A 25,389-nucleotide genomic window follows, 5' to 3' on the forward strand; every position below is an offset into this window, starting at 1 on the left:
AATATTACAATTTAGCGAATAATTCAACTTTGCACAACAATATCTGCCCAATTCACACATCGGGATTCATCGAGTATAGTACGGAATGGTAGAAAACTAGTCTAAAGTACTGGCAACACCTTGCGAAGCTATTTTTAACGCTAGCAACATTAATAAAATCGCTATTCCTAAAACGAGTTTGGCAGAGAATTGCACATCATTACCTCGATTTTTTTAAAGACTCCCTCATACTTATGAGTCTTTTATTGTTAAATGTTCAAATAAAAATATCTGACTGCACTTTGGCAGATAACGCACTAGGCAGCAGCAAGCAGCAAGCCGCCCACCCATCTTTATCCAAACCGGAGGCGGCAGCCAGGCTGTTTTAGCCTCACCTTGTCTACGACGTACCAGAATGACTGCTGGCTTCTACAGACTGCTGTCTAGTGCGGTATCTAAGTAATTACACCGAGTACTCCTGCCCACATTTTACCGTTAAGGTAAAAAATACTAGCATTAACTAATACTAGACTAGTTTTTGAACATGCACCAACTGGCTAAGATTTTTAACGATGGCAACCATTCACATTTTATATCCATATGTGAAAAGTATTATCCTCAGCTAGAAACGGACATTAAACGCGTTTGTTATCTATGAACATCGATTAGTGGGCAATCGATTTGTAAATCGATTGTTAATCGAATACGTTGCAGCTGATTTTAATCATAAGTGCTATAAAATAGAAGCAATCTAGTAGGTAACTAATTTTTTGATTATTATATTAGTGTGAATTATCGATTCAATACTGTCCTTGTGTCAGACTGCAATGTATACGATTATCGATTACGTCCGAGACCTTTAGTATCGATTTATTTAACAATCGATGTTCATTGATTACTTTTCTGACGATTAACGGCGCTTTGGCGTCTATTAAATTTAAATAAATTGCAACATTATCCAATGTTTAATGTTAAGCAAAATATTTTAGATTGGAAGTACAATGCGTATAATGTGGGGCTTGCCTTTGCAAGAACTACCAGTTTGAAGTATTTGTAACTGTTTCGAGACGATAAACTTTGGTTTAAAGCGCTTTCGAATTACTTTAGGAAATAGGTAGATAATTAACACTCTCAGAATGCAGCGAACGTCTCGTGTTTGGCAAAAGTTTGACAGTTAAATACGTTACAAATATTCCAAAATTGTTGCCAATTCAAAAAACGTGGTACGATTGGTAGTTTTCGCAAAGGCGAGCGGTTTTTGACAGAAATAGATTCGATTTAAGCAAAATATGTATTCCAAAGTTAGCTAGATGTCCGTTGTCGTTTGTGGATAGTTAAGGTCTATCTGTCACGAGGTGACGCATTCGCGACTTGTCGCACGACAATCGCATTTGTGTACGCTCACTTATCGTAAGATACTAAGCGTAAGACATAAGTGGAATGTCTAATTTTTTGAAAATAACTGTACCTGTGTAGCTAGTGACAATTTCCTCATGTTTTTTCCTTTATTTTACATTTGATTATAATTCTGACTTGGATATTGTTGCGGTTGTGTTGTCCCGTTCACGGTTGCGACTGGCGACTAACAGATGTCGTTTTCTACGGTTCTTTTAGAACTACTTTTGTCTGAACTTCAACAAAGAGCGGGTTCGGTTGTCTGACGTTGCACACGACCTTTCTTCAATCATTCCCTTTTATTCCTACGATACTTGGCATGCAACGTAATGTCATGGAGGAGACTTGTCCAGTTTCTATCTCCTTGATACTTCGCCCGCTCTAGAACGTGGACAGCTATATAAAAGGCTAAAGGCTCGTTTGATTTCGACAATGGGAGGCGGTAGGGACACGTTTTTAGTACAAAACTTAACGAAACGGTTACCAATTTGGCTGTAGTGTTTCTTGCAAGTCGTGGGGAGAGAGCCGAGCGGCGTCGCGACGCGAGCGGTGTTCATGAGATAGTAGTCACAGAATAGTAGACATTTTCAAAACTAGCTTCGACTTTACCCATCTTACATGAACGTTCGCGCTCTCCAACATCCCCACACGTTATTATTTTTAGCGTTAAAAAGTAATATATTAAAAAAAAAACTATTTTTTTGAATTCGCCGGGGTAGTGCAATAGAAGGTAGCATAGTATCTAATTATGAACTTCGCTAGCGACCTCTCGAGGTACGGTAGTGAGTCTCTAAAGTATTTAAGATTATATTAACCTTTATAAACCTAGTGTATATAGGAAGGTTTCAGTTTTTGCCTTCGCGCTCGTTCACTTGGGATTGAGATGGACTAAATTTTAAGCAATGACTGCGTTTACTGCTCCCAAGTAATTATACTTTGACTCGTGGCTCTTAAACACTAATCACTGTTTGTGATAGTTATTTTACATCTGTTTTTCATGGCTCTGTTCTCTATTTCGCCATTTTATAAACAGTGATACGTTTCCACCTCAAAATATTTGCTTGAAAGTAGTAAACGCTATCGATCTTAGCACCGATGTTTAATTTGTGTCGTGTATGTCCGCGGATGGACCGATGATATAATTATTCATTACTATTGAAACTTGAAACGTTTTGGAATTGTTTGCGTTGAATAACATCTTTAATCTTAGAAGGAAATGTTTACCGGTGGGTTGGACCGAGCATTGTGCCTTGTGGAACACCATGACTAAATTGGAAGGTTTAAGTATAGCTTTGAAGGGAAAGTTGGCTGGTTAAGATCAGAATAGTGCTTACAGATACAACGCTCGATTTCAAAACGTTTTCATAAGTCGGAAGTCTGTTTATACTTGGTTTTGGCTGCATTATTCGGTCAAACGCTAGAGACAGTGTTATATATACAGTCTTATTATTTCAGCGCTACAGCTTTCCAATGTTACTTTTGACCAAAAACAATGTACAAACCTAAGTATAACGGAGTCAAGTCAAAATTTTTCGAATGTTTTTTCAGAGTAACGTGTACTTAAATCTTAAAGTATAAAACAACGGATACACACTGTATGGAGATAGATAACGTATCCCGAAAGACCACGGAAATAAAATAGACTGTAGTAAAAAGACTTGCGCGGATTTTTTGATAATTTTTTTCATTATTTCGATGAGGTTTTTTCGTGTTGTGTGGTACCTTTTTTCGAAAATTATCATGAGGCTTGATAGTGCCTTGTTGTGGCGTATGAGTTTGGTGTACCCCTCCCGATGTAGCTCGAATACCAGAGGTCTCGTTGCTGACCTCCGATTGGGTCGTTCCACTGTTCCTTGTGACGAGTCAAAATTATTATCGTCGTTTTTCCCCCCTCTGGCTCGTATTTCCATCGAGATATGTGCCAGGTTTACTCCTAAATTCCCCTATTTTTATTGTTCATGATGCGGCCGGGGAAGGCTGGCCCGCACCTAAACGTTAAGTAGGTACAATTTGTATTAATAGTAGAAGCGTTTTAGTAAAAATTTGCCATATAGACGCGTTGCGACACTTTTTATGTCGATGGAAAATGTTCAAGTATTAATCAATTAATGTAGACAAAATATTTGAAAGGGAAATAATAGTAATATTATATTTTTCTTAGAATTTAGATATCTATGTATAGTATTTCGATATAAAAAGTCTCATGACGCGGACAGAATTTATAAGTCATACGCGACCGTGTGCAAATCTCTTATTACGTTCGAGTCCGGCCTAGAAGTGGGGAGGCACCAGTTTGTTAATACTATTGTTATATCGCTCTGTGATCTTACTTGCAAATATTTAAATCATTTTAGATTAACTGGCCTCTCGATCCATTTCTAGACAAGCCTCGGACCTATTAGTAAATTGATAGTTTCAGTATAATAAATAGCAAATGCGAATACAATTTCTCTAAATAAAAATAGAAGTTTCCTAGAAAAATATTTAAAGACACGCCTTGATCGCCCCGAACACCTTATATAGGAACCATTTTCACTCGCGCACTTTGTATCATTCATTCATTTTTATCGACTGATTTTCGTTTTGTACTGCATTTTCAAATTTGGTAGTTTTTCAACGATTTTGTGGCAACACTTTAGAAAAAGAAATTTTTGTTTGTATCGTTTTGATTCTGCGTCGGTGCGTTGAGTTTAGACTTTACGAAAAATTTTATTTTTATCTTTTTCTTTGTGATTTTCGTACACTCGTTCGATGTTTTTGGTGGTTCTTTTTCATGAAATTGCTCAATGGTTTTTTTGTAAAATTGTTTAGTACTCCCTACCCCCCTAGTTGAAGTTAGTATGGCGGGCGATGGTTGAATGTATGGTCGCACTGTCCCATTTTGTATTTTTGTATTTTTATAATAAAAAAAACGTAAATAATGTGAATTCGGATGTGATTTTTTTACTTTACGCGCAACGTTGTAGTGAAAAACGCTTGGGTTAAGGAAATTTTATTAATTAAATTAAAACAGATCTTCAAGCGGACTTGTCGAGGATCCCTTTGAACGCTGGAATAAAATCTATGAAAAGAAAATTAAACAGCACGTTTTATATTAAACTGTGTTGAAATAAAATCATTTGACGAGAAACAAATTGAAGCGACTGTAATCGATTGAATTGCTTTTATAACAAGTTTGTATTGGAAAAGTTAATCATTTACGATGAGTCTATATTTTGTATGAAGTGCGTTCAGTATACCTTGAAGATCTGTTGGACCCAGCGGTAAAACTTAATAATTGGTGTTAGAATAAACCGAGGTGTGTTTGGGATATGTGGTCTGCCTGCGAGCGGTGGGCTAGATTTGCACTATGCCTAGGGCTTTGTGACGATTGTACCGTCATGTGTCGCTGGTCGCCGGCTGCATTGTAAACTAGGCGCCTCTGCTCCTCTGTGTCCCTCCATCCTCTTGCCACTTGGTACTCGCAAACACAAGGACCTCTCTCCATTCTCTCCCCAAGACAGAGACGTAGTTTACAATATCCGACTGTGTGTGACCAGCCGAACGCTTTTCTGCCAATCGGTAGGATGCGATGATTTTTAGTATCTAATTTTGCTATTTGGTTGAATGAATATATCGCGCGGGGGAAAGTTTCAATTCGTCCTCGTACTTTATTATTATTATTGTTTTCTCTTGAGGTTTTTATAACCTATTTTCGCTTGTCTGTTGTAGTTGTTGATGTCGCCTCGCATTATTTTAGTTTTGACTGTCGTTTAGTTTGTTACTCTGTGGCCACTCTGCCCCAATGACGCGGCAGTCGTATGCAGGCTAGTTTGGCGAGTTAGTTGGCACTAGAGGTAATGTTAGTTAATGTATGGTTCGTAGAGTGTTTAGGCCGCGTCACTGCGGCAGTCCGCCACGGCAATCGTCTACTTTTGATGGCATGTAGCGTTTGAAAATGAAAATATTTTTTAGTTGATTTGGAGTGTGGTTTAGTTTGTTGAGGCGGGGCGGCCGTGTTCTCGCACGTACCTTTAGTCGCTAGTTTGTAGTGTTGTTTTGTCGGCGCCGCGGCCGTCGCTGAGCGGCCCTCGTTCACGTTTGTACGTTGTCTGTTTTTTCTATGGACGGGTGTGCTGTTCTCATTAATTTTAGATCGTAATTTTGTCGTTTGCATATCACTGCGTGCGGTCACAGCAGGGGGGCGTCGCGGTGTCATTCTTATACATTTTTTGACGTGAAATTTGTATCTTTATAAATGAATTGTTGTTGTTGATCGATGTATCGTCCCCCACGTTACTCCGAGTGAGTTTCGCACTTCACATGCATGTACATAGGAGTTAGGTGAAACAAGTTTTTTAAAAAATCCGCAATGAGAATGTTTTTTACGATTATGTCGGTGGCGGAACAGAGTTAGTAAAAATTTTTTCGTCTTAGCGCCGCCCGCATCGGCCGGGCGGGTTTTGTAAATTCTTGTGCTAGAATTTTTAGTGAAATTAAAGAATAGCAAAGAGTAGCGCAATTTAAACTAACCTAGTTGAGTCTAATAATGTACCTAATATCTTGTACCATTGCTAGGACAATATTATTGTGTTTTTTAAATTATAAAAAATGATTGCACCGTTTTATCTTCTGGTGTTTTTTCACTGTTTGTATAATTTAAACTATATCGAAAGTTGCGGTGGATCTAAATTTATTTTTTTAAATAGTATTTTCAAAGTTCAGTGGACTCTTGTTCAGATAATTCGAGTGCGAGGACACTGGGGGCTTCGCAAACAATTAGAAACTTTACCATTATTATAATACGGGACTTCATTCTAGACAAATGTAGCTATAAGGTTGAGTAAAATGTGAAGTCTCTTAGCAGTTATTTATACCTTTTAATACTTGTTTGCATTTCCCCAGTGTCCGCGCATTACTTCGTGTCTGTGCCTCAAAAAACAAAAAAAAAACTACCAAAAATTGCCACTCGTAAAATTTATTATCTATTTAGTAGAAATAATATTTCCTCTTTAAATAAATGTTTTTCTGATGCACAGAAACGATTATCTTTGGAGTCCATAATTATAATTTAAATTGATTTAAAATAAGATTTATATATTTTTATATGCAGTTGTTTCATTCATTGTTATATAAAATCAATTTTGTTGATACATTAATATGATACTAAACCAATTTGATTTGCCAAGCGTTGCGTTTGGTGCCTTTGGGTCTAATGTGTGTTCTGTAAGCGTTCTAAGATACCTAGTGACAGCTTTAGTGAGAGATAATTAAGATTAATTTTTAAGCTTTCTTTTTAGAATTAAGTACATTTTCTAAACGACTGTGCGGTGACGGTGAAGTGGAATATGGGTTTTGATGACAGTATAAAGTTGAATATTAGGCATCTTTGGTGTATTTTTAGCAGTTTGGTCCCATATTAGGGCTTCACCCTCGCCCCCATGAGCACCAATGGCACCAGACTACGTGCCCCTTGTGTTGGACACGACACTCGCTTAGTCTTTGATTCACACCCGTGACTTACTTTACGACTATTGTGAGATATTAAAATGAATTTGAAACTTTCTCCTTGTGTTTGTATTGTAGTTTTGCTTTCTGGGGTAGTGCAATGTTTGCCTTTGTTGCGGGGGTGGGGATTGTGGCTTGCAGTTTTGCAAAATGACAAAAAATACCAGAAAATAAACATCTGGTCCTTGAAAAGAGCCTCTATTTTGCATCATGACAGTTTCATGCAATATTCATTTCTTGACAAGTGACAGTACCTATCTAATGACAGACGTAAAGGGTTTTCAAAAGGAATACGTCAGTTTTGACTTTGATCTTGACGGTTCCAACTGCAAAGCACAGTGTCCACTACCCAAGTATGTCACAGATTTATTTTTGTAAGTACATATTTTTTATTAGCTACTTCCTTCTAGTTTCGACCAAAGACAGTATGCGGCCCAAAGTTACCTACCAAAAAGACATAATTGATTCCTATTTTTTACTTAATTCCGTTTAAATGAAAGTCGCTTTTTGTAAACATTTTTTTTTAATCACCCGCTTGTTTTGATGTATTTTTGATGTTATTCCTATTTATTTTTTACCAATTTTTTGTATAACTTTTTTATCGATTAGTAGTTTATAATCACTAGTAGTGTAGTGTTACATTTTTTCAGTATTTTTTTTCGAGTTTTTTTCTATTATTATAGGTAATTTTACACAGATTAGTATAAGCTTTCAGCGAATATAAAGTTTTTGCACGTTGGCCGTAAAATAAGATATATTTATGTATATTTAACTTGAAATAAATAGAAAAAAATGTAAAAAAATCTGTTTGAATATCGCAAATTAGATTGAAATTTCTAAAAAAACGGAGCTTTATTGGTTTTTTCCTTTTTTTCTATTATAAATAAAATGTATTACGATTTTTTATATATTTGTATTTATGTAAAAACTACATAATTATTGTAGATAAGTAGTTTTGGATTTACCTGCGTTTTTCCTTATTTTAAGAGTGATTTTTTAATTTTATTTTGTTGTTTGATAGTATTACTTAGTGTTACGTTTATTGGGGACTGCGTTGAAACGTATCTGTTTATTAATTTGACTTTAGTTAGAGAATTTATTCACGAAAAATGTAATGTTCCTAACTTTATTGTATTGTATGTATTTATATCATGTAATATTAAAATATTTCATATGGTTATAGCGATAAGAATATGTTCATAATTGTTTTTCGAATATAATAACGATTAAAGTAATTCATTAATAATATTTATTCCTATTCTATTATATAAGTACTTAATTTCGGTTTTTTATTATTAAATCTGTAAAATTCGTGTGTAGATAAGTCAGAAACTGAAGTCAAATTAACAAATAATGTTTGGTGTATGCAAGATTACTCGAGTCCCCGGTAAACCAGTAGGTATTGTTTAAAAACTGAAATACTTGAATTTTTATATGAATTTTATTAATATAATATGGTATTTTACTAAATATTAGTCCAATATTAAATCTTTAAATGCTTGTTTTATTTTTGGAACCCTTTAGTTTTGGTTTTACGAGTAGAGCGCCTGTTGCTTGAAAGGAATGATGAAATTTAGCTGGAAAAATATACCTATCTGTGAAAAAATACTGCCATATTGCGATACTAGAAAAATAAACGCTGCCCATGACTTTTATGCTTAGAATTTTAAATGGCACCACAGTTTAGTCGAATAAACAGAATCTTCAGTCAATATAATAATATTATGTATGCTACAAAAATAATGGCAAAAAATGCTAGTTGAATACATACCTAAGTTTTCTCATAGAAGCGATGCTTTGGAGTTACCTTTTCAGATACACAGTCAATGTGTTTCTAGGTTCGATTCCTAGATTATGTAAAACATCAAAAGTGACAACTACGTCAATAATGTTCTAACAGATTTATCCAATTCTTCAAGGGGTAAGCGGAGGAAGTGCTATGATCACTTTATAATAGAAGAGAGTCTATTCAACGTCAATGCGACGTCATGCCTTTTATCCTCGAAGGGGTAGGCAGAGGTGCACATTAGGGCCAACTCACACCGAAAGAGCGGCGAAGGGCAGCGGAGCGCAGCGACCCGCTCGGTAGAGAAGGCGCGAGGATTCCCGTGACTGCTCGAGAAGTCGCTGGAATGCGCGAGAAGTCGCGGGACACCGCGCGCCATCTCGAGCCCGCACGCGATGAATTCACGGGTCGTTCTATGCGCAGTTCACTTTCAATAAAACTCGAGGAAACTTGTGTTTATTTTGGATTTAATTATTATTGCACATATAAATAATTATTATTGCGAGGGGCGGGATATTGCCAGCGGCCGCTCGTGACTGCTCGAGCATTCTCGGGAATTCCCGAGAATGCTCGCGCAGGCGCACGGCTCCGTTTATGGAATTCGCCGGAATTCCTGCGGCTCCGCGGGCATCCGCGCGCCTCGTTCGAGTTTCTCATGCGATAATAGTATTTATAATAATAAAAATTAAGTTAAAATTCTCATGACACTGAAACTGCGCTCCGCTTCGCTGCCCTTCGCCGCTCTTTCGGTGTGAGTTGGCCCTTACGGCACGTAATGCCGCTATACAATGTACACCCACTTTTCACCGTTTGTCGTATACCTAAGTCCCATGTAATAGGAGGTGAGCCTATTGCCATATCCTGGACATAATTCCAGACTCCGTGCTACTACTGAGAAATTTTCGAAAAACCGAGAATTGCCTATAAAGAATCGAACCCTATAGAGAAGAATAGAGGAGAGTCTATTGCCACATGATATACTCAGAGCACAAATAGAAGCTTCGAATTATTCTTGAAATATTTTAGATACCTATTACCCCAACCAATACACTAATATTGCCAATGAGTCGCACTTGTGACTAATGGTATTTCAACGAATTATGTACACTACATACCTAATGGAAAGTTTGTAAATCGAAATAATCATCAATAATGCCAAAGCTATAATTAACATTACCTTTTTTATGGAATAAGCCTGTAAACGAGCAAACGGATCACTTGATGGTAAGCAATCGCCGCCCCCTATGGACACTCGAAACACCAGAGGCGTTACAAGTGCGTTGCCGACCTTTTGGTGGCGGTTAGGAATTTAAGGGTAATTGGGCCTCCGGTAACCTCACTCACACAACGCAAGCGTTGTTTTACGTCGGTTTTCTACTCGGCCGTGGTATCGATCCCATTCGAGCCGAAGCATGGCTCTCCCACACTTATATCGGATAATCTATAATCGGATTGCATTATTGGATCAATCTATAACCTCATCAAAAACTCATAGCAATTATCCGCATTTATAATACAACGCGCGATATGTCGATATGTCGCATCACAAATTCACATCTATATCCCTTTAGTATAATATTTATTCAAATTAAAGATACGCAAAAATACAAAAATGAATAATTAAGATTCTGTTCAACCAAATGATGGCAACATTGAACTTACTACTGTCAATGTCATTACTTCATTGATTGATTAGCGTTGCGTTCCATACATTGGTATATAAAGCATAGAATAAAGATAGCTATATACGAAACGTATTAGAGTGAAAGAGACAAGAAACAAACAAATAGTGTTCTATCAAATCTTGTGCGGCGCGGCGCACGCATTGGGGCGTGCGAAGTTTTCATGTTATCATTTCGCGAATAACAAAAACAAATACACAATGAATGAAGATAAAACTCAATACTACGGAACTCCAATAGCGGGAAACCCGCCAACAGTAGTAAGCGGTGTGAACCCTTATGCTGTAGCTAACCCTGCGAATCAGCGGGATTTACTTAAACACAGAATCTCAGAAGAATTCTCACTATTTTGCTCTCTTTGCGACCTTCCATTCGTCGATAACGTTGAATTTGAGCACCATAACATTGAATTACATGGGAAAAAGAAAGTTCTTTCCTGCAACCAATGCGACGCTACATTTCGGCGCCAGGATCACTTGAAACGACATATCCAAAGTTTACACAACAGCCCTAAGTACTGCGTTTGCCCTGTGTGCAGGAAAGACTGTAAAAGACAAGATATATTACTGAAACACATTAAAAGAAAACATTCAACTACAGCAGAGGTTTTCAAATGCCGGGAATGTGCTTTCGAGTGTACTACGCTCGAAAATTTAGAGAAACATGAATTTACACATCTTGCTACTGATCGTCACCTCTGCCCACATTGTCAAACGACCTTTAAACGTCGAGATCACATGCTGAGGCATGTGAAATCGCAACATATGAAGCAAATGGTAGAGTGCCCGATATGTCGACAGTCCTATAAGAGAAAGGATCATGTTGTTAGACATGTTCGTGAGAAACACAAAATGGGTTTGTTGAATGGCAAGCTAGTTAGTTCTGCTGATATTGTGTAGATTTTTGTACTACTTAAATTAACTATGTCAATACTGGACATGTGAAATAATGTAAGGGACAATTGGTCCAATCAGAGTTTTAGATAAAAATTTTTTCACTATCAACTATATTTAATATTTCAATATCTCAAAAAACAATTTCCCTTACAACACATAGTTTTAGTAGATCTAGACTAACTTTTCAAAAAACTCACCATATATGACATTTTAAATGAATAAAATAAGGAACTGTAAGAAACTTTGCTGTAGACACTTTTTTACATAAACTAATTTTTCAGAAGTTACAGTCAGATTTGCAAATAAAAACACTTATTTTAGCTCTCCTGAAAGCCTGGGTTTTGTCCCTTACATTATTTCATATTTCCAGTATCAATATTTAAATTTTGAGGCTTATTCACATAACTATTTGATCACCACATGCCATTAGTTGTTTAAAGATTATGGGTCCCTAGTGTGGCTTGAAACTGGTTGAGGCACCTTGTCAAATAGTTATATGAGTAAGCAATTGAACATAGTTCTTTGTGTAGATTTGTTAATATTTGTTAACTGTACTAGGAAATAATAATTCTCCACTATACAAAAAAGCTATTTAGATGAACAAATAAGCATGTCAACATCACAAGGTTTTGTATATTTTATAGTGAAACAAACTATCACAAATCACAATTTTAGAATGTTAATACCATGAAGCAAGAACAAAGAGGAGATGCCATAATGTGATTGTACACTGTGACACAAAACAAGGCCCTGTACAATGATATTATAAGTAAACAGGTGTAGATAGGTTATAAGCGCTCAGAAAGTGGCACATTAAAATGTGGACAATTGGCAACGTGTTTGTAGTATGGGATCGCTAGATGGGAAATAGAGAGGGGCGTGGTTTGTAACGTCCCGCGCTCCCCGTAAAGTGTCACGCATTATGTTAAAGGGAAATCTAGTTATGACATCTCCTCTTTGTATTTGCTTCATGGTTAAAGCAATGTGAGGACAAAGGAGTTTATACTTACTTTTAATTTGTGTATTATGAAACTGCACTGAATCTGATTATAATTATTGAGTTTGTTTAAAACAACTAAATTTTTTGAGTGAAGTTTCCTATGAAGAAGAACAAGCAAGAAACTCCATAGGTTACTAAGCTAAACATTTGATAATTCCATGACATAATATGGCAAAAACTATTAAAGTATTAGTTTTCTTAATATGAAATATCCTTAAAGGATATATGTATTAAGACTTTATGTTCAATTTCTAATATAAAAAATATTAAATTAACCACCATACTCAGTCATTTAATGGTTACTTAATCCAGACTGTAGCGATTGTTTTCGGAACAAAATCATTACTAAGGAATCATTAAATGACGGAGTGTGGCAGTAAAATTGTTTCCTATTTTTTCTGTGATTAATAATTTTATTAATTTAGGTATTTTTATTAGATTGTTAAGTTAATTGATCTGCCTATTTACTTTAGTTCTATATTTATTTAATAATATTTAGTGTTTTGTTATTATAATTAAGTCTCCTACTACTACCTACTAATCACCCAAACAACATGTAGTACCTACATACAAAATTGTTACAGCCGGGAATTGAACCTGCAACACTGCTTGTACCAAATGTTAAGTAAAATACTATTGTTTAACGATACAACCATAGGGGTTGTATCGTTAAACAATAGTAGTAGCTAACACAATTTTGATGTATTTTTAACCGACTTCCTAAAAAGGAGGAGGTTCTAAATTCGGCCGGTATTTTTTTCTATGTATGTACACCGTACTACAACACAATTTGGGGTCCTAATATGTAAATTGATGGTGAGATATATATCTCGGGCGCACATATTGGTAATGCTTTATAAAATTAATTACCTATGTAGTGTTACAAAATTGATTACATTTGTTACTTTAGGTACAAAAAATAAATAAAATAATGAACACTATATCGCCTTTTATTCACTGATGAACCAGTCTACTTCTGTCTTTTTTTACATTTTACATTTAATAGGTCGACGTTGGGCTGCTATCTCACCTGATGGTAAGTGATGATGCGGCCTACGATGGAGCACGTCTGCCCATAAGCAACCTGTCTACCCTAAACAGAGTCCCAGACCGATAGCACGTGCTAGAATACCTATACTTACCTAAGCTATTCTATAAATGAGAATTTCTAAAATCAACTACTCCTATTTATTACAACAAGGCAAGGGTAAGGTGATGGTAAGGCTCACTACGGCGACTCGCGCGTGGTGGTAGGTAGCGATCAGCAACCACTGCCTCTTCACCCCCCGCGCCCGCGCTCCGCCCGCCGCACCGCCCTGGTGTGGTGAAGTGGTGACGCTGCCTGATGTGGTAGACGCGCCAACGCAGAGTTAGAAGAGATGAGAAATTGCTATTTATTTATTCTTTAACACATTCAGAGCCGCTCGCCTGGAGAATCCATGTAAATTTTATTACAGTGCTGTAGACTCGCCCAGAGTTCAATGTTTTTGCTCTTTCTTTCCAAAATGCATGGTGTATTTTCTGCTTAAAATAATACTGAAGACTAAAGATACCCTAATCTAAAGAATTGCATAGAGGGTGTGACTCTACGGGTCTGGAACTAAATTTACGTGGACTCTAGGCGTGGTGGCACTGAATGTGTTAAAAGATTTGTATAGGAACGAATAGTCTAATATCTTAAATACTTATCTAACGGTCCTAGCTAAAATTTTTGATTTAAGTAGAGGAGCTACCTAAGTGGATAAAGATGGTAAAGATATTGCTGATTGACTGACAGAGTGGCGAAGGGACCCATGTATAAAATTTTTAATATCTTAACAAATGGTTACTTGTAAATTTTTTATTATAAAAAAAGCTAGCTTCAAAGGACTGGCAGCCATGCGAACGGCACCTCAATGAGTCATAAGACCACCACAGGTGGGGACCAGTAGTGCTGTTTCTTGATCCGGAGCTACGGACTACCTAGCGGGTTTAACAGAGCTCCGGCTTGAAAGGCAGGAGTAGGTTTTTAGTCAATAAGAGACTCTCCCTTTCGCCTCGCCCCAGGTGGGAGAAGTCATTGGATTTTCCCCCATCAAAAAAAGTTTAGGACTAGTCTTGTACTATATACTTGTCTTGTATATATCTAGCGACGCGCATGAATATGTGACCTAGGAATCGAACCCTAAAGCGTACTGCTACGAACCAACAGAATGCATAAACATCTATTTTTGAGTATTAGTGTGTCATACTCCAGATTGTTTTGTGCTAATAATGTGACTCCTCTGGTGTTTTGGGTGTCTATGGGTGGCGCAAATAGCTTACCATCAGGAGATCCTTATAAAAAAAACTAATTAGGTATTACTTACAAAACCAAATATTATGTTTTCAGACCCAAGATCTAACCAAGAACCAAGATTTGACTGCACGGTTGGTGCGGTGGCTGGGCAACTGGTTGCCGTGCAACGGGTAGCGGGTTGGATTCCCGCACGGAGCAACTCTTTGTGTGATCCACAAATTGTTGTTTCCGGTCTGGGTGTCATGTGCATGTGAACTTGTATGTTTGTAAACGCACACACGACACAGGAGAAAATCCTAATGTGGGGCAACGTTTTTTGCCATATAATATGCACAAAAAAAGGATACCTACGACCCCATCAGATTTATTTCTGTGGTCCCAATGTTCGTAACACTTTGCCCGACCCGGCAATTGAACCCGAGACCCCTTGTTCAGCAGTCGCACTTGCGACCACTTGACCAACGAGGCAGAAACAATGAAATATAATAAAAAAAGAAAACTTCAAAATATTGTATACTTAACAATAATTTATTTATTAAGTATGTATATTACATAATTTAAGTTACAATCTCAGTAATCAGGTTTTATTTTAAACATAATCTTAACGCTTTTTACACAATTGGATACATACAGAATGATCCGATCGATACAAAAATCATGGAATATAAAAGAAAAAGATCTATTTTCGAGAACTTTATTTCTAAGTTAGAGGGCGCTGTTGTAGCTTTCGGTCTTGTACCTGATAAGTGTAGGTACACTTTATTTTAAATTTGAAACTTATTAATAAGATTACTAAGTACTTATAGACCAAAAGTATAAAAGGTAGTCTTTCTTTTATACTCCATGATAGATAGTATGTTTTAGCCAACATATATTATATAAAAAAAATACAAAAAAAAACAATTGGATTGTTTGTTAAAAAAATCACATAGACACAAAATGCGTATCATTTCAATGTTAATTTAAATTTTTTTCTATTAAATATGAAGATACAAAATTGGATAATTGTTTTAAGTAATAATAACTGGATACACCATAAATGAACTATGCTTTACTACAGCACTCAGAGACATTTAATGATTACTTAAACTATTCATTAGTAACGATTTTGTATCGAAAACAATGACTATGGACCCAGGTTAAGTAACCATTACGTCTGAGCAAAATATTTAAGCATTAATATAAAATTATTAGTTAATATAAAAAAGGTAACTAGAAAAAAATTAAATCTATAATGTGACGAATAATCAGGTATTAAAGAATTAAAATAAATACAGTTTTTAATTCGAGTTAATTTAAATTTACACCTTTAAAATTTAAATTAACTCGAATTAAAAACTGTATTTATATTAATGCTTAAATATTTACATATTTTGTTTGAAATCGCCAACCTGCATTAAGCAAGCGATTTGATTAAAGGTACGCGTCCACAGGCCCGCATCGTACGCATCGTACGCAACGGATTTTAGTTTGTCTTGTATAGAAACTCATACAACTGCGTCCACTGATCCGCATCGTACGGACCGCATCATCGGCAATGCCTACATGCGATGCGTACTGATGAAGTCATACGAAATGCGTGCGATGCGTACGATGCGGGTCTGTGGACGCTTACCTTTAGGCTCAAACATTCTCCGTGCGAGAAGAGGCCTTTGGACAGTGGACACTTTAGTATAAAGGCAAAAACTAGGCTGCTGATATGATGATAATTCACCAAAAATCTCACAATCTCGCTTAATCTTTGCAACTTAATAATAACTTAAGTACATTACATAATAAAGAAATAAATTAATATTTATCAAAAATGTTAATTTTAAGTTTTAAGTTAATAAGAAAAATATTCACAAATACAAAAAAAAAACTATAAAAAAGTTATGAAGTTATTACTTATTACAATATTAGCTCTTTAGTTATATTTTTAGTTTTATGTGATGTTAAAAATAATTAATTTTTAATTATTTCTTTAGCTTCCATCACATTCATACATCTGATGGTATACAGAAACTACAGAGCGCCACTTACTACGCTCCTTACATACTTCTTTAGCTTACATCACATATTATACATTATAATTTATCTGATTTGTGCAAGGGATCGTCAAAAATAATAAACAGAATTCATATTAACATGACATCACGCCTCTCATTGCTTATTGCGATATAGGTACACTTAAATATACCCGTATTTCACCAGTAACTTCAGGGTTTGAAAATATCCGATAATTATTATAATTACCAAAATATTTGTGATATATATATCAAGTTTTAAAATGATATTCAATAATGATATTAAAATGATAAACATCATGTTACTATTTTATAGTTAAACCCCTAATAAAACTTAATCAATGAAAGAACCTCTCTAACACATAAATCACAAGTAATATTTAGTATGTCTCACGAAAGTTAAGTAATACAATCATTAGATATATATCGGATAATTATCATAATAATATATATCCTTCGAACCCTGAGTTATGTTAGTTATTAATTATTATGTTCTTAAAAAAATATTGTTTATATTAGATATATCAGTATAAAAGGCACTATTTGGTTTCCTGTGGGACAATCCCTTGCACACATATCTGTATTGTATTAAAAATAAATTACAAAAACTGTTTGTTTGTTTGTCTCTTTCACACTTCAAATATCTATCTTTTGTGACGAAATCCAATCAACTGTAAGGTAAGCAACTGAAGTAATCTCTAATACAAGAATTTACCTATAGTAGGGCCATTACAAACTTGTGAGATGTTGTTGTTGTCAGAAGTAATTTAACAAGCAAGTAATTTAAATTATGCACAATATATGGGAACTGGAAAAGAGACTATGACCTCTGAGTTTGTTTTGGCATTTCTTCTCAGAGTAGTCCGATAGGAAATGCCGGCCTCATCTAGTTATTTAAGAGATTGACGTGTAATAGAGTTACATTGTAACCTATTTGCAAAAATGAAATTATCATTTATTTGTCAGCGGAAGATTTGCTAGCAGTCAAATAGGTACTTAATGTATCTAGTAGCCAATAATTATTAAGAGCTTAGGAAGCCAATTATAAGTCTTAAAGTGGGAGAACTAATTAATTATTCTTAGCCAAAGATCAATGTGAAATGTTTATAAACCAACTGAGAAGGTATTAGGTAACTGGCTGTTAAATCTATGAAAGCGAGACTATGATAAACTGGTTACTGGGGGCAAGAGTAGCAACTCCATAATCTTGAGGAGAAGCTTCTATTGACCCTTATAGAGCGAGAGAGAGGATGGGAGTGTGACCGCACACCATGGCATCAGGGTGCTTTTCCACCAGAAATGTGTTATGTAGCTATGCTGTTTCCACTGATACTAAGCTATGAAGCTGTGTGAGTAAGATGCATCCATAGCATGCATCTTTCGATATAAAAAACATAGCTTAGCTGAGTCCGTTTCCACCAGTGCTAAGCTATGTGTGAATATGATTGGTGGAAGCCAAACGCATCCACAGCAATGTAGCATAGCACATCTCTGGTGGAAAAGCACCCTCAAACACACATAGTTCTCTACTTGTATAGTTAATTTGTAAACATTTCATATTGATCTTGTTTTAAGTAGTAGGTGCTTTATAAATTATACAAAATTACAACATGATTTGTCTTATACGAAAGTTATTTACAAAATTATATTTGATAGGATTCTCAACCTTATAACATTACACCTTTTTAGTCAGTTTAGGACAAAAGGCAGGCAGTACTTAAAGTACAAATTGTAATATTTTGTGACAGTTGTATGGTCTATTAGGTTATTTAGGGCTAATTTCTTATCAGAAAAATTGATACTATAATTTATTTTAAAGAAAATGTAATATAAATAATGTTGTGGAGGCCCGGTGGTTTCTTATGCATAAAAGTGCAGGTTGAACGGCACCTACCAATGGCAAGTACCAATGTGCCCTTTTCTGAATTATATGTATTTTCTAAAATTATTTAGACACCATTGAAAACCTGGGCTTATAATTTCTCATTATAAGTTTGAAATCGCCAACCCGCATTGTGCAAACATGGTGATTAATTCTCAAACCTTCCCTGAATGAGAAGAGGTCTTTGGTCAGCAGTGGCCACTTATATGCTGTTGATGTGTGATGTGTGTGTATGGTCAATTAGAACATATCAGATGCGGCCCAGTAGGGCTCCAGCCTGTCGGAGGCGAGAGAAGGAGAACATTGGATGATTTTTGCCCTCATAAAAAAGGGCTAACTTTTTAGCAAAAACATTAGTAGTATACTTTTTTTTAATGTGTAATCATCATCAATAGCCTACCCCATGACAGTCTATTACTATGAACATGAAGCAAATAGATGTCATAACTGATGATAGTGATGTTGGCTCATAATACACTCAATGGGTTAACTGTTAAGATTGAAAATCCTTATCCGATTAATCATATATAATCCTAAAAACGTACCATAGTGTACAAAATTATCTAAACTATAACTAGAATTAGAAAAAAAAGAGGCTTAAACTACGAAAAATTTCCTAAAAAATCATAACAATTTATGGATGCGAGCTAAATGACTCCGCAATGATTCTTCAGCTTTAAACTTTAAAGAACATAGTTCACATTGAAACGTAACATTCTTAAACGTATGTTTATTCTGCACATGTTTGGCTAAACCCTCCTTACTTGTAAACTTTTTCTGACATTTAAAGCATGAATTTTCTTGTAATAGCTGTTTCAATTTAAGATGTCGACGTAAACAGTACCTCGACTTGAATGTAATCGCGCAACTTTCGCATTTGGACTTACTCTTAATTTGATGATGCGTTTGACAATGAAGATCCAAATTACTTTTCTTATTGAAGATTATCTGACAGTCATTGCACTCAAACGTCGCTGCTTTCTGCTGTATCTCGTGGTTCGAAGTCATGTGGCGGAAATATTGACTATTTTGAGTGAATTTCAGACGGCAATACTGACAGGAATAGATGTATTTTCGATCATCGAAAACTCCGACTGGATCGTCAGATTTTCTTGATTTTAACGCAGGTCTGGTGATCCTGATCCTTGGGCCGGTCCTCACTAGTTTCTTATTCATAACTAAGCCGATATTTAACAAGCTTTCATAATCTTTACGATGATTTTTTAATAGAATTTAGTAAACTCAACACGTAGGCAGTCACTTGATTCAATGTCCAGTCTATTTCACTGCAGTTGATATTACACTAGATTTAGGTATTTTATACCTTCGTTTATTGTTTCTGTTATAAATTACGCAACACAAATAAATAATTGAGTATTTTTATGTATTATTTTTGCTAAATTCGATGTAACCACAATTTCGTACGTCAAAACGTAAGTTTGGTGTGCGTTTGGAAACTTTATTACGGATAACTTTCACTTTGTCGTGTTTGAAAAAGTTTAAAATAAAACAAATATTTTCCGAATCTTAATATCTTATAATATTTAAATTATTATTTGTAAGAGATAAATGATAACAGTATGAAGATTTTTTCGAAACAAAAGTCAATAATTAACGAAACAATTAAAGGAATTTGACATGACAAGTTTTTGAATGCACAAAATTCTTTCAAGTCATGTGAGCCAAACAAATTAATTATTATGAATGTTAGCTAAATAAATTGCGTTATTATTTACTAACTAATAATGGAAGTACAGAGATTATACTATAACAAAGAAGGCTAGAAACTAATAGGATAATAGTTAAATGCAAACTATATGAAAATACGCGCGAAATTTTAAATTGTTTTACTAGCTAAGTACTTAGATATTATTTTTGAGCTAAGTAGTATGTTAAGTATTAAGCAGTGGTTAGGTACTTAGGTAGGTACTATACATAATTTTAATTAATGCTACTAAAAACATAATGATCCTAGCAAAAGCTGTTTATACCCTAAAAAATAAGGCAGGGAAGGGAATATTTTCAACTGACTTCAAACAGAAATAAATTCTTAGTTTGACTTGTAATGTGTCACCGGAAAATAACAAGATTCGTAAGTTTATCAATGTACTTACTAGGAAGTATACAAACTTTCGTAGGATTGTAAACATGAGATAAATTGTAATATTTTACGTCCACATTTTCGTAAATTTATAAACTGACTGAACTTATGTATGTACCGTGCATGTTTATCCGCGATTATCTCTACGATTGGCTGTTCGATAGTTTCTGGGGTGGTTTTTAGTCAGTAAGAGTCTGACACTCCCTCTCGCCTCGCTCAAGACGGGAGAAGTCATTGGATGACTTTCTGCCCTCAAAAAAGCTTGTATTGTAAATCGGTATGAATAGAATTCGAGGGGTAAATACCTAGTTGGAAAAATGTGCTAACATCTATTCACCCTTTGAATTATTGAATAAAATTAATTAGGTAGGTATATAATTTCATAATTTATCTAGATTAAATACAATAGGTTGATAACAAAATTATAAACAATTGATTAAAATCTATGTGCAATGTATCGTAATCAGTAAATATTTTGTAATTTCGTCACGTACTTAAAGTTAGGTACATATAGGAAGTTAGATGCCAAGTTATTTCACACTATAATGTTGGAATTCAGCAGGTCGTTTTCGTAAAATCTCCAATAGGGTAGATGACTAATTTTTATTTTAATGTCCGTCTTGTAGATTATTTTAAAACATTAGACACACACACGCACTTACGAGATATCTTTATTTGAAATATCGCGTGACGTCACTTCTAAATATGTACGTTTTATACGTGGAAAATCATCCAATGACTTCTCTCACCAGGGCAAGGCGAGAGGGAGTGTCAGACTCTTACTGATTAAAAACCACCCCGTTTCTACTCCTGCTTTTCAAGCCGGAGCGCCGGTAAACCCGCTAGGTAGTCCGCAGCTCCGGATTAGGCATCAGCCCTACTGGGCTCCATCTGTGGCAATTAATGGGACATTGTTGCTAAAGATACCGAACAATCACTGGAAACGTGTTTGAATGTATCCCTAACTTTATTAAACTTCTCTATAGGTATATAAAAATCAATAATAATTGCTGTTCGTTAGTCTCGCTAAAACTCGAGAACGGTTGGACCGATTTAGCTAATTTTGGGTGAATTATTTGCAAAAGTCCAAGGAAGGTTTGAAACGTGAAAACAAAATGTTTAAGAACAGAAGTTTGCGGGGTCCGCTAGTCTTAAACTCTTCATCAAGCTGAAGAGTTTTTTGAACGCGCTAATTTTCGGCACTTCTGGTCTGATTATAAAAAAAATATTAGTGTTGGATAGTCCATTTATTGAGGAAGGTAATAGGGCTATAAAACATCACGAAGGAGCCTAGCAGAGCGGGTAAAACCGCGCGGGAATAGCTAGTTGGAACGAATTAATAACTCCGCCATGCCTATTTTCAAATCAAATCAAGTCATAAATATATTATGACTGAGCAGTTTAAGTAGATGCATTGCAAGATGTTCAATGAACGAACAGTTCGCGTTTTGCCGATCCTAAAATATAACATTTCAAATATTTATTTAGACATAACAAAGACACCGTTATCAAAATTATAAAGAAATAATGATTTAATTGCAAAACAAAATTATGCAAGATCAGCTGTTTGGTATAAAAGCGGCCATATTGGATTCTTATTTATAGTTCTAAGATATTTATTGAAGGGCGAAGGAAATATGGCATTCAGCCTATTATTTATTTTAGTTTTATTTATCGATTTAAGACAAGTTATTTGTCAAAAAATGAAAACGATGATAGTTGAGACGGAACAGGGCCAAATCGAAGGGTATTTAGCTTCTGTCAAAACATATTATGAATTTTGTGGAATCAGATATGCCGTTACCAAAAGTAGATTTACGGTGAGTGTTTATTTTTTATATTTTTCTTTGAATTATCATAATAATATTGAATTGCTAACATTCACTCTCAGTGAGATAAGAAATGCATCATCGCTTATCGTATTTCTAATGAAATCTATGATTAAATATTACTTTTATGTAATTAAACTTATCTTGTAAATGTAGTCAAAACTATATAAAGTGTTCTAAAATTATCTGCCTCGGCTTTAATGGGAGGTAGTGTTGTGTTTGAAGATTACAATAGTGAATATAAATGATTGATTATGAGTTTTTTTTCATACAAAAATTCTATGCGTGGGTTTGTTATGAAAGAGCTATCTCTTTCCCTGTCTCTGTCGCTTCGTCAGTGAAAACAATTGATAGCAGCGCACTGTGCGTATTTGTAAACCACTTTATGCAGATTAGAGTCAATATTAATTTAACTTCTTTATGTTCTCAAATTGAATAAACTGGTCCGGGGTACGAAATTCCTTCACTATTGTAATCTTCAAACACAACTCTCGTTTCGTTTTCGTTCAACGTGAAGCAAACTCGTACTAAGGGTACTGCAGTAAAAATAAAACCTAATTCTTTGTAAATATCTCTTAACGCAGGCCCCAGAAGAGCCCCCGCAGCACAAGGGGGTATTTAAAGCCGAAGACCGGTTAGTCTTCTGCCCCCAATTCCAAGCACAGGACATATTTGCGAAAGCCAGTGAAAACGAGGACTGTCTCATACTAAACGTCTACGTCCCTATATGGCTCAACAGCCCATTAGTGCCAGTGATGGTATTTCTCCACGGGGGAGATTTTGGCGTCGGGAGCAGCTCCCCCACTTTTTACGGACCCAAATTCATTATGCCCCAAGAAGTTATAGTAGTCACTGTGAATTATAGACTAAATGCCTTCGGATTTTTAAATTTAGGCACTAAAGAAGCGCCCGGCAATGCTGGGCTAAAGGATATAAGAGCGGCTTTAAGATGGGTACAGAAAAATATACGTAATTTTGGAGGAAACGATAGACTTGTCACGGTCGTGGGGCAAGGCAGTGGTGGGATGGCGGCTGTATATTTAACTCTATCGAAATCGTGCAGAGGATTGTTCCATAGAATAATTTCGTCCAGTGGTACTTTGTTCAGTGCGAAATCGTTTGATCCATTTCCCTTAGCCACGGCCTCGCAAGTAGCTAAAGCGTTAGGCTTAAACTCTGTGGACCCTGAAAAGCTAACAGCCTTATACATGAACGTCTCAATCAATAAATTGGAAGAAGCCATAAGCCACCAGATGAATGCCAAGTCCACATTCCTGCCATCAGTTGAGCAGTTTTTGGACGATGAGCCATTTTTAACTGACACTCCATTGAATCTCATGTTAACAAAGAACTTCTATCCCGTTCCCGCCTTGTTCGGAATAAACTCGGTGGAGGGAGTAATTACTGTACTCGATTATTACACATTTACGAGCCAAACAAACAGATTGCTGAACGGTGATTATTCAGTACTTGATCAAAGGAACTTGAAAGTACCTGCCTCGTTAATTGGCCAGTACAGAGGTGATTTAATGAAGATATACTTCCCAAATGTAGATACTGAGCAAGCTGCTACGGGGAGCCTTATCCAATTTAACACGGATTTTTTATTCCTTGGGCCAATGACGTTCTTAATGGAGATCTATAAAAACAATTCTAATGTCGGTGTGTTTCATTACATTTTCGAACATAAAGGGAAAAGGAATTTAGGTACATTATTGACTGGCACGAGTGGGCTGCCGTCGACTACGAATCTGGACGATATGTTCTATGTGTTTGATATAGAGAAGCCAGCCTTATATATGGATAAAGATGATGCAACCATTGTGGCTTTTATGGTCGGTTTATGGACGACTTTCGCCAAGCGTGGGTAAGATTTTCTTTATTTTTTATGTATATCCTCTCAAAGTGCCATCAGACCACCACAGATGGGGTCCAGTAGGGCTAATACCCGATCCGGAGCTGCGGACAACCTAGCAGGTTACCGGGGCTCCGGCTCGAAGAGCAGGAGTATGAACAGGGTGTTTATTAGTCAGTAAGAGTCTGACACTCCCTTTTGTCTCGCCCAAGGCGGGAGAAGTCATAAAAAAGCCTTAACAACGTCGCAACGCACTTGTAATTCCTCTAGTGTTGCGGGTGTCTATGGGCGGCTGAGTGAGGTTACCGGAGCTTAGTAAGGTTATTTCCCAATCCCTTAAAGTCCAGCAATTCACTTGTAACTCCTCTAGTTATGTATCTCCAGCGATTGCTTACCATCAGGTGATCCGTCTCTCGTTCGTCGCCCTATACTTACAAACCGCGTTACTTGTTTGCAGACACCCGACGCCCGACGTCCCGGAGGAAGACATATGGTTGCCATACCCCAAAATAATCAAAATCTCCATCCCGGATGCAGGATATACGAGACCACTGAACGAGTATGGCGCTTCCTTATGGCGAGACGCTTTTGATGCGTTTGGACGTGAAATTAATTAGTAATCGAGCTGCAGTTTTAGATAAGATAATTTTATTGTCACTTTCGTGAGACATATTAAATTAATTATTATTATGCTATCGGCTTACTCACGTAACTGTTTGATGAGGAACGCGACTAGTTTCAAGCCATGCTAGAGGCTCATATTCCTCGTCAGTCGAGTTCCTCGTCAAACAGTTACGTGAGTAAGCGGATAACATAATAATTAAGATAAAATAAGATATTTATTTTTGTAAAACATGAGTACTAATGTTTTTCCATTTGAGGCGTACAAAATAAAGGCATTAAGCCAAAGAAAAAATGTCAGCATTAAAATGTACATTAAAATAAAAATTAACAATGTCAAAGTTTTTTTTTTAATTTTTCTTGATCGCAACCAAGTCTCCAATACAAAGTTGTTGACTATTCTGCCAGTGTCAAAGTTGAAAACAACAGTCAAAATTTAAATAAAAAATACAAAATTCATTATTTAATTATTATTAGATTATCATTTAACAATTCATCCACACTGTAGCAGCTGTTGTAACATATTTCAAGTAACAGCCTCTGAAGGTACTTTTTAAATTTACATATTTACAAGCATAGATTTAATCTTGTC

General features: G+C 35.8%; 3 protein-coding genes across 6 annotated transcripts in view; 2 read left to right on the forward strand and 1 right to left on the reverse strand.

Moving 5' to 3' along the window:
- Positions 1-8,357, forward strand: part of LOC118281233 (translational regulator orb2) — a 76,172-nt gene extending 67,815 nt beyond the window's left edge. For all 3 annotated transcript variants that reach the window (XM_035601803.2, XM_050700954.1, XM_035601805.2), the window contains one exon: positions 289-8,357. In XM_035601803.2, the coding sequence (XP_035457696.1) occupies positions 289-368 (80 nt within the window). In that variant the 3' untranslated portion in view covers positions 369-8,357. The remainder of the gene's footprint in view (positions 1-288) is intronic.
- Positions 1-19,850, reverse strand: part of LOC118281190 (zinc finger protein 880) — a 218,039-nt gene extending 198,189 nt beyond the window's left edge. The window contains exon 1 of one of the 2 annotated variants that reach the window (XR_007706359.1): positions 17,337-19,850. Coding sequence is in view for 1 of the 2 variants with exons in the window: in XM_050700979.1 (XP_050556936.1) it covers positions 19,016-19,567 (552 nt within the window). In the remaining variant the exon portion in view is untranslated. Of the gene's footprint in view, positions 1-15,012 lie in introns of those variants that run through there. The other variant, XM_050700979.1, reaches the window with a different exon arrangement.
- A 2,023-nt stretch (positions 19,851-21,873) lies between these two features.
- Positions 21,874-25,109, forward strand: LOC118281264 (juvenile hormone esterase). Its single transcript, XM_035601852.2, has 3 exons — positions 21,874-22,312; positions 22,906-24,188; positions 24,634-25,109. Exons 1-3 carry the CDS (start codon positions 22,130-22,132, stop codon positions 24,791-24,793), a joined length of 1,626 nt encoding a protein of 541 aa, XP_035457745.2. The 5' UTR covers positions 21,874-22,129; the 3' UTR covers positions 24,794-25,109.
- The last annotated feature ends 280 nt before the right edge of the window (positions 25,110-25,389 follow it).

This window comes from Spodoptera frugiperda, chromosome 19 (assembly GCF_023101765.2).
Source record: "Spodoptera frugiperda isolate SF20-4 chromosome 19, AGI-APGP_CSIRO_Sfru_2.0, whole genome shotgun sequence".
NCBI classification, from domain to species: domain Eukaryota; kingdom Metazoa; phylum Arthropoda; class Insecta; order Lepidoptera; family Noctuidae; genus Spodoptera; species Spodoptera frugiperda.